This window comes from Drosophila obscura, unplaced genomic scaffold (genome assembly GCF_018151105.1).
Source record: "Drosophila obscura isolate BZ-5 IFL unplaced genomic scaffold, ASM1815110v1 contig_36, whole genome shotgun sequence".
In the NCBI taxonomy this organism is placed as follows: Eukaryota; Metazoa; Arthropoda; class Insecta; order Diptera; family Drosophilidae; genus Drosophila; species Drosophila obscura.
Window position 1 is genome coordinate 2867825 of NW_024542824.1, and position 9708 is coordinate 2877532.

General features: G+C 38.8%; 1 protein-coding gene across 1 annotated transcript; it reads left to right on the forward strand.

The window, feature by feature from the left end:
* Positions 1–1059: 1059 nt before the first annotated feature.
* LOC111080464 (UDP-glucosyltransferase 2) lies at positions 1060–5634 on the forward strand. Its single transcript, XM_022376100.2, has 4 exons — positions 1060–1242; positions 3814–4069; positions 4137–4583; positions 4641–5634. Exons 2-4 carry the CDS (start codon positions 3814–3816, stop codon positions 5528–5530), a joined length of 1593 nt encoding a protein of 530 aa, XP_022231792.1. The 5' UTR covers positions 1060–1242; the 3' UTR covers positions 5531–5634.
* The last annotated feature ends 4074 nt before the right edge of the window (positions 5635–9708 follow it).

Below are 9708 nucleotides of genomic sequence, written 5' to 3' on the forward strand. Positions count from 1 at the left end.
CTCAAACTATTAGTCACAGTTTGGGGTATTTTATTTATGGAAAAAATGTTATCTAGAATATATTAACTTATTCTCTTAATGTTGGTGCATATAATATATTGAATATATATTTAAATTCCACTAATTGCCACACATGAAATATTATAGAATATTTATTGGTCTAAATTCTTGTTTGACAAGATATTTCAGGTTTATTTGTTACCCAAATGCGTTTGTTTACATTCATTCACGCGTACTCTAATTTATTTAATATTAATTTTTTTTGATAAGATCATTGCTAAATTTTACTTCAGATTCCAATTGCTTTGTTCAACTTCTCGTTTCACGAACGACACGTGAATCAATCATATTGACATACATATGTTTGTATGTGCTTGGGAGATCCCTCACCTCATTGACAGGCCAACAATTATTTTGGCAACACTTGGCAATCAATTGTAACAATATTGTAATTAACAAAGCCGCATACGAGTACACAGTCGACAGTGCCAAGAACGACAATCAAACAACAAGATTAAGGTAAAGCAAGAGAAATGGTAGCTTCTGAAGTCGAAACTTCTGATACTCTTTCAGATTTGGTTCTATGAAAGACTTCACCCCATGAAGCTATATAATGCGGTTCTGGTGCTGGAAACAGAAACTTATTGATGGTATATTAGTCTGTTGATCTACATTGATATACTTATTAATAGCCTACGTATAAGGTCGGCTACCTTTCCTTCTTTGCTCTTCCAAACTCTTATCACAATCCCAAAACCCTCTCTAAGAGTATAACAAACAATGAGCCCCCATGCTCAGGTTGATTTGCCTTTGTGTCGCTGCCTTAGTGCCAGGGCTGCAGAAACCCCCACAAATCTTACACACAGATACACACAAACACGGATCAGATACTGTACAGATTGTACTGTAGCTAAGCTTTTTTATTTCTATTTGTAAATGTTTGTGTTGTGCTTCGGCAGAGGCAGAGACTGCGACTGCGACTGAGGCCTGGGACGGCGACTGATTAAGTGTTGAGGTGTTCGCGGGTTCGTGGGGCGCCTTCGTGCCTCCGAGTCTCAGTGATAACTGCACTTTGGTGCCCAGCGGTCGCGTTTCGCGCTAATTTTTGAATTTGAATCTTTTCAAAGTGTTAATTTTCTTTGGCTTTGTGTCCGTCGCACATAGAACCCGAAACATATGTGTAAATATTTTTAGGTGATATTTTTTGTGAAGTGAAGTGCTCAAGTACTCAACAAATTAAAGGTGATTAAAATTTAAATACGAAAATAATGTAGAATTGTGTTCGAGACAGACTGGAAAAAATCAAAATAATTTACATTTAAAAATTGATACAAGTACAAAATAATAATATATATAATCTTGGTGTTTGGTCGAATAAAATGTGCATTTAGGTGCAGCAAATTGAAAGGCTCTACTGGAAAATAATCGTAGAAAAAAGTCGAGACTAGAACTATGCCTAGAATTAAAAATTATGATAATATAAAACAATCAGTGTTAGAGCGAAATATTACCTCACTTTACATAAAGTGAATAATATTAAAATAATTTAATTTATTTATTGAAACATTTTCTGTGATTGATTTAACTAGTTAAAAACCACTTTTAATGTAATAAGCCACTTTATAGGAAAACAATTATATCCTTAATTGTTTCAACTCATTAAAGTGCTATAATGGAAACTGTGGCAAAATAGTCATCAAGCTATTGCCTAATCACCAAAGACCTTTCACATTTTTCATTTGAAACACTTTTACCTTTAACCCGTTTTCGGCCACACTCTCGCCCATCGATCAAATGTTTGTTTTAGCGCAGATAAAAATCTAAAAAAATAAAAGAAACTCTTCAAATTACGAAATCTCAAACCACATTCCCACAGCATTGTAATAAAATAATTTCAATTAACAATTAGCTGGAAAACATTAAACAAATTACAAAACACAATTATGTTTTAACAGCACAACGAAACCTTGATGGAAATGAAATCCATAAAAAGAAAAACCCAGATACTTGCACATATTTTTTCTTTAGTGCATGCCAGCAACAACAATAAAAAAATCCAACGTAGGCAAAAGCTAATGCAAGCAACAGCAACAACAATTCAACTATTAAATTATAACAGTAAATTACATGAGCGAAATACAATGCGAAATGCTATGACACAAAAAATACTTCCACATGCGATTATTTATCAGCTCGTCTCAATGACATCTGGGTGACGAGCAGCAGGTTTTTATTTATAATCCAGTAGTAGTTGGCTTTCAATACAGAGCGAAAAACATAAGCAAAACAATAACAGAATGGTAAAGAATTAATTGAAAGTGGGCGTAATCAATGGAAGAGTAAACATATATATAAAAATATCAATGGAATGAAGAAAAAACAGTCAGAAATGTTAACTCCAAAGTGTTTTAATCGACAAAAACATTGACCAAATGGTACGCAAATAGAAATACATGTGTTCATACCAATGGATAGGTTTATTGGAAACTAATTCAGGTGAATAAGCTTCTGAGCCCACAGTAAATGATTGACAAAGTTTGACAGACTGCACTCGAAAAAATGCCAACTATTTTGGTATTATGGTCAACTATTTTTTAGAGTTCATTCACACGCATAATAGTTAATGCTTAATCTTCCCATAAAACCCTTCAGGTTTACAGTCACACTGCCAGAGGTAAATTAGCACATAAGCTAGCGCCTAATATAAATTCATGAAGGGCAAAGTTCAAAGGCCATAAGGCTAAATTAAGCTCATTTAAATCCCATTTTATTCAAGTTGCACGCGCAAAATGTCTCAAGTCACGGCGAGCAAACAAATGAAACGAAATTGCTGTGCAGTGGACGAATGTTGACCCATTTCAGACGGTGATAAGAACAGTGAAAGATTAGAAAAGTGTAAGCAAATAATAAACCAAAATCATTGATAGCATGTCTGGCCCAGAGGCTAAACAATGAAAAATACATTTATTATGGTAGATAAGCTGAGACCTACACCATACGTACATGATACATGCAAAGTGTATGAGGCGTAAACCAATAAGAATGCTGTCTGGTCCACAAGTCTAGTCTAATATTAATTGTTAATTAAAAAATGATGAAATTAACTGGCTGCATTTCAAACAGAACGCAAGCCAAAGGTGTGTTCATTTAATACTTAGAATTCAATCTGGAATTAGACCTTCAGTGGATAAACAAAACATCTGTGCAAGAATTGAGCCAGTATTCAAATCATGTAAGAAAATATGAGTGGGAGATATATATCTATGGCAGGTTACTTGTACACACAATAATAATTGTATGACATGTTGTGTCAAATATCTATCAAATGTTGTTCTCTTGTTGAAACAAACTATTCATAATTATGCTTAATTATAAATTGAAATCTATAATTGGAGGAATAAGTATAGATGTAAGTGAACAAACCAGTAGGATAAATCCATTAAAACAGGTGTGAATTAATAATTAATATAATTATAGTTTAGTCATTTATAAATTCAAAATTAGCCAAGGGAAAATATTCATAAATAATGTGAAGTCATTCTTCACACATTTTTGTAGCAGTTTCCTTGTAGAGTTTTCCCTTTTCCCGCATTTCGCTAACTCAAAGATACATTCAACTACAAGTGTCATTAATTAGACGTCCATCTGGTGGCAGAAAAAGGCAATCTGTTTTATGCAAATAACGAAATCGTATACGGAACATAAACTAATGCCACTTTCAATGCTAATCTGACGCAAAGTACGCGACTTCTCAAGCCTCCCCAGACTGACGTTTTAATTGTCGATGTTAATTGTCGTTCATGTTTGATGCAGATGGAGACGCAGCTGCAGTGGAAATTCCTGATGATGTTCTGTCTAATCGGGCTGCCCGGTCTGGGGGAAACCTATCGCATACTCTTCATGGGACCATTTCCGGCGCCCAGCCATTGGCTCTGGCTGGAGCACTTTCAGCGGGATCTTCTACGGCAGGGACACCACGTGACGAGTGTCAACAATCATCCCACCAAGCAACCCCATGAGAATCTCACAGAGATCATCATTAGTCCTTCTTTTGACATACCCAAGCACTGTGAGTAGGCCATGGATATGCTCAAAGAAAGAACAATACTCATAGAATATCTGTGTTATCCATTCAGTTCCCAAGAAGAACATCTTTAGCATGCAGTTTGCTAGCGATTTTCAGAATCTGGAACTCTGGTGGACCATTGGACTGATGACCACGGAGCATGCCTTCAGGGATGCCAAAGTTCAGAAGCTCATTGAGAGCAAAGACGATCACTATGATCTGGTAATTCTGGAGCAGTTCTTCCACGAGGCCTTCCTCATGTTTGGCAGAAAATTCAACTGTCCCGTGGTCACAATTGGCACCATGGGCTATGCGGATAACATGGATCATGCCATGGGCATCCTCACCCCATGGTCGGTGATTCCACATCTGCTGCTCTCGCATACAGATCAGATGACCTTCAGTCAGCGTGCCTATAATGCCTATATATCCATGTACGATGCGGTAATGAGGCGTTGGTTCTATCTACCCAAAATGCAGGAATTGGCGGAGAAATATTTCAAGGGAGTGATCAATGGTGAGTTTGGAAATGAATCTTTCGATTTGGATATCTCTAATGTTTTCCCTCGTTCAGGTTCCCTGCCTCATGTGCATGATCTCGAGCGTAACATCTCCCTAATGCTGATCAACAGTCATCGCAGCGTGGATCTCCCTCGACCCAGCATGCCTGGTCTTATAGACGTGGGAGGAGCCCACATTCAGCCCGCCAAGAAGCTGCCCGACGATCTTCAATCCTTCCTGGACAAGGCCACCCAGGGGGTGGTGTATTTCAGTCTGGGTTCCTACATGAAGAGCACGGATATGCCGCCAGAGAAAACGGCCCTGATCCTGAAGGCCTTTGGACAGCTGAAGCAGCAAGTCATATGGAAGTACGAGAACGATTCGATTGGACAGCTCCCCGCGAATGTGATGATCCGGAAGTGGATGCCACAGAACGATATTCTGGCCCATCCGAATGTTAAGCTCTTCATCACCCATGGCGGCATCTTTGGCACCCAGGAGGGCATCTACTGGGGCGTGCCGATGCTGTGTATTCCTCTCTATGGGGATCAGCACAGGAACACGATCAAATCAGTGCGGGAGGGTTATGCCCGATCTCTGGTATTCTCCAAATTGACAGTCGATGACCTCGTGCGGAACGTGGAGACGCTCATCTACGAGCCGCAGTACAAGCGCAGTGCCCTGGAGGTCTCCCAGCGCTTCCGCGATAATCCCATACATCCGCTCGACGAGGCCACCTTCTGGATCGAGTACATAATGCGACATCGGGGGGCCCGACATCTGAAGTCGCAGGGCGCCTTTCTACCCCTCCACCAGTATCTGCTGCTCGACATCATCGGCTGCCTGTTGCTGGCTGCCTTCCTTACCATCTGGCTGCCTTGGCGTATGCTCAAAAGAGCGCACAAATGGTGGGCCACCAGCGCAGCCACCGATAAGTTGAATGAAAGCAAAAAGCGTTTGTAGAAGATTGTGGCCACAAATGTCGCTCATTATGTAGTTTGTAAGTGTTGTACAGTCAGTCACACGAGAGAATAAATTGTGATATATTTTAAGATCACAAATTTCGATATTTTATGTGAACTTTTTCTCATTTATTTTACGGAATGGATTCCTAAATTAATGGTGAATTTTTAGTTTCTGTGGATTACTTTTTATGGGTTATCTATTGGCATACATTGAGCGCATTGTACGTACATTTTACATACAAAACTCAAGTGGCACATTCACTTTTACACCCACAGTTGCCGTCAATAGTATGCAACAAGTATTATGCCATTCATTGTATTCCAATAAAAACCATTGCGTACTTTTGAGCAGCAACTAATATTCTGCTACTGTATAAATTCGAAGCATAATTTTAGGTGGTCATTTTGTGGGGGTCATACACTGATTTAGAATTTTGGTCGAATCCCTTATAGATTGAGTTAAAAGAAATTATATTTTCTTAAATAATTCTGCTATTTTTTTAAATAGTTCTGCTACTTGGTAACTACGTGGTAACAGTTTTGAATACATTTACATTTTACATATTCATTTCTGTGCAATTAATGCTAACCACATCGACCACCCTCTGATGGTCCTCTCCCCATATCTATTCACTCGATCAAACACCCCTCACATTTGATACCTACATACATATACATATATCTCCTTACACTTGATCAATCGGCTTATTATCTCCATCTTCGATTCACTATTTATGTGTCAATTAATTAAGCCGAAATGGGGAAATAGCTAAAATCAACCACAACAGCGTAGAAAAATGCCAATTGAGTCGCCTTTGTGCGGAGTGTTTTGTTTGTTGCCGGCTCAATCAACAATCACGAAGTGTTAGACGTTCTTGAGTCGTCTCCGTCTCATATAACACCCACACAAAGCACGTTCTTTTGTTGTCTGGTTAAAAAGAAAACAGAACTGAAATTATGCAATTGTTTTGGAGTGGAATTGTGGAACAAAGAAACCGAAAATGAAGTTGTAAGGTATTGGAGTTTCTGTTCTACAGATATTTTCTATCCAGTTTCTATGCACGTTTTTCTCTATGCCCCAAAGTTCCTGGTTCAGCATTCTTTTACCACTTTTAAGCAACAACACTTCCACTCAACATCTAAGACTTGGATATTAAATAATCTACGATAACTGGTCAACTTGTTAGTGCCTTTATAGGTCTTCTTTTACCAGCTACTACATTTACATATTGTGTGGTATCTTTTATGTCATCTAAAAGTATATTATTGTCTCCAATACTTTCACTGGCTGGGCATCACCTTGTGGAGGGTTCAAGTGCGAATATTTGTTGTTGTAGACGAACCGGTTGCACCGAGGCTCAGGGAGAGGGAGAGAGACCCGTGGGGCATCTTCAATTGTTGTTTGCCGATGCCGTTTGTCTTGTGTTTGCCGATTATAAATTGTAAAATTTTAATTTTAATTATACATATATTACCGATACACGATACACCCTTTCCCCAACCATTCCCTAAAGCCATTGAATTATGTTTGAAATAACGTGAGCCATATATGTATATCCAACACTTGAGCGACTTTTCGGAGGCAGCTTTTATTATTGTCTTACATTTCTGTTTTATTATTTTTGACTAACGGAGTTTTTACTGTATTTTTTTTGTGGGTTTTGTATATTGTTTTTTTCAAATATCATTTAAACGATATTTTATTTATATTCGGTCGAGTCTGTTTTTACGTAATGCCTCAAACCGGACCTCGAGATGTGGCAGATCTTGACGCCATTTGAAGAGCACTAAAAGTTCGATATTTAGTGCCAGGCACACGAAATTCTCGAGGCTGAAGATTGGCCATTGACCATTGGCCATTGGCCGCCGCTCTATGATATGGTGAGGTGAGGCTCTTGTGATTAAGAAACCCCTTCAAGATTCCAACAACACACACAACACATAAATACCACACATAGGAGAACCGGCTTCTTCCAAAAATTCCCCCTAATTTAAATACGACAATTTGGCAGCTGACTGACTAAGGATTTCGGTTTTGGTGTGGGGGTCACATGCATATTGCCGTATTGCCGTATATTGTCGTACCGCGGGGCTTGGCTTGGCTTGGGCATCCGTGTTGACAATTAGCAAGTGTTTGGCCCAAGACCGAAAGTAATATAAGGTTTATATGCGACTCCATTGCATTTATTAATTATTATTTACGAAAAAAACACGTCGCCATTCGCCGCGACTTCAGATCACATGAGTCTAACCACCAGACATCACCAGCAGCAGCATCAGCATCAGCAGCATCTAACAAACAAACAAGAAAGGAAGGGGTTGGGCAAGCATATGGGACTCGAAGGTGTAGATACCCTTAAAATTGAGAGTTCCTATGGAACATAATGGAGAAGCTAAATGATGATCTTTCAGTGGGGAATCCGTTTGAAAGAAGTTATCCGGATATTTCCTGTGATGTAGAGAGACTTTTTCTACAGCCTGTGCAAATTTTAGAGCACATAATCACAAATGCTTCCTGCTTTGCCTGGTGAACTTCTGATCAAAATTATGATACCCCTCTACAACCCGTAAGGGTATACAAAAACTAAGCAAACAACTTTTTTGGATAATTTTTTGGATTGGATGTTTTCTTCAGTTAGAGCTTGGGTCGGGGCTCGGCTCGGTTCCTGTTACTACCGTCGCAGCAGTGTCGTCAGGCTGCAGAGCAGAGGGTAAACCACATAGACAAACAGCCGCAAACGAAACGAAAAAAGAAACAAGAAACGAAACGAAGCCAAGCCAAGCCAAGCTAAAGATTAGCATTAAGCACGTGATGCCATCTTGTGATGCTAGTTTTTGGTATTTCGTTTTTTTTAGAGACATCTCTGAAGATACACAGATACACTGGTACGTGGATATCATTGTGTTTGTGTGTGTGTGTGTTTCTGTGCTGTAATTAAGCGAGCGGCAGCTGAAATGGTCGTTTAAATGTAATTTCAGCTCACTTTTTGCATGTTTTGGTCAACAGAGGTGACAAATTAAGGCCCCCTCCATCGCAAGGTCATGTGAGGGGCGTCCATTAGCCATGAAGACACACACACACTGCCACAAAAAAAAAAACAGCAACAGAAACAGAAATGACACCGGCTTCAGGTGTGTAAATGCTGTGGCATTTACATTTGTGGATGCACTCCTCCTCACCGCGGTGGTTGCCTTGATTGATTGGAAAGTTAAGGTTGTCTATCATCATCATCATTGAAATGAGGAAAACATAATGCCAGCTAATGTGAGATTATGCAAATCAAAATGCGCATCTCTCAACCTATAGGCTATATCAACAGCTACAGCTTCATCTTCATCTTCATCTCTTGATAAATACAATGACCTGCATGCCTGCCTCCAAGCCTGCGGGCGGCTACAGCAAAATCAACACAACATTTTTCGTTTTTCGATGTTTAATGATGAAATTATACCGAAATAAAATGAAAACAAAGCGGACAGAATGCACTTTCTACGGGTGAAAAGGGATTTGGTAATTTGAAGCGGAAATTACATGTGGGAGTAGGTTTTTGGTGAGGGCTTTTCTTTTGTTAAGAATGGCCTTTGTGGTAAGCATCTTCATAGTGGGAGTCATTGGTTAAAATAATACCCATTCGAACAAATGCGATCAATGAAATATTTAAGAACTTCTCTATATATTTTATGCAGCTTTTCCTGCTACATCTTTATGAATGAATAAGGGGAATACCATTCGGATATGCCCAATTAATTTGATCAGAGGCTATGACTAATTTAAAATTTCCATATATTTCTAAGGAAAACTCTGCAAAACTGAGGGGATTACCATTCGAATGATTTAATATTTGTGTACCTTATAAATTTGATCAGAATTGATTAACTTTTGACTCATTTCAAACACATCGAAAGGCGTTAATCAGCCTTCGAATGTTGCTGAAATATCATAATTCTGAGCTGCATATTTCTAGATATATACATGTATGTACAACCCCTTAAAACCTGCAATATTAATTCACAAATTTCACTCTTAAAAATTGCTGTAAAGTCGCGTAAAGGTCTAAATACTTTTGGCTGATTTCAATTAGCAATTCCAGTGTGTGACGAATTCGTACGAGTGTGTGGGTTTTTTTTTTTTTTGGTTTGGTGTGCGGGATTTATGGTTTTTGAGCCTCTTTTTGA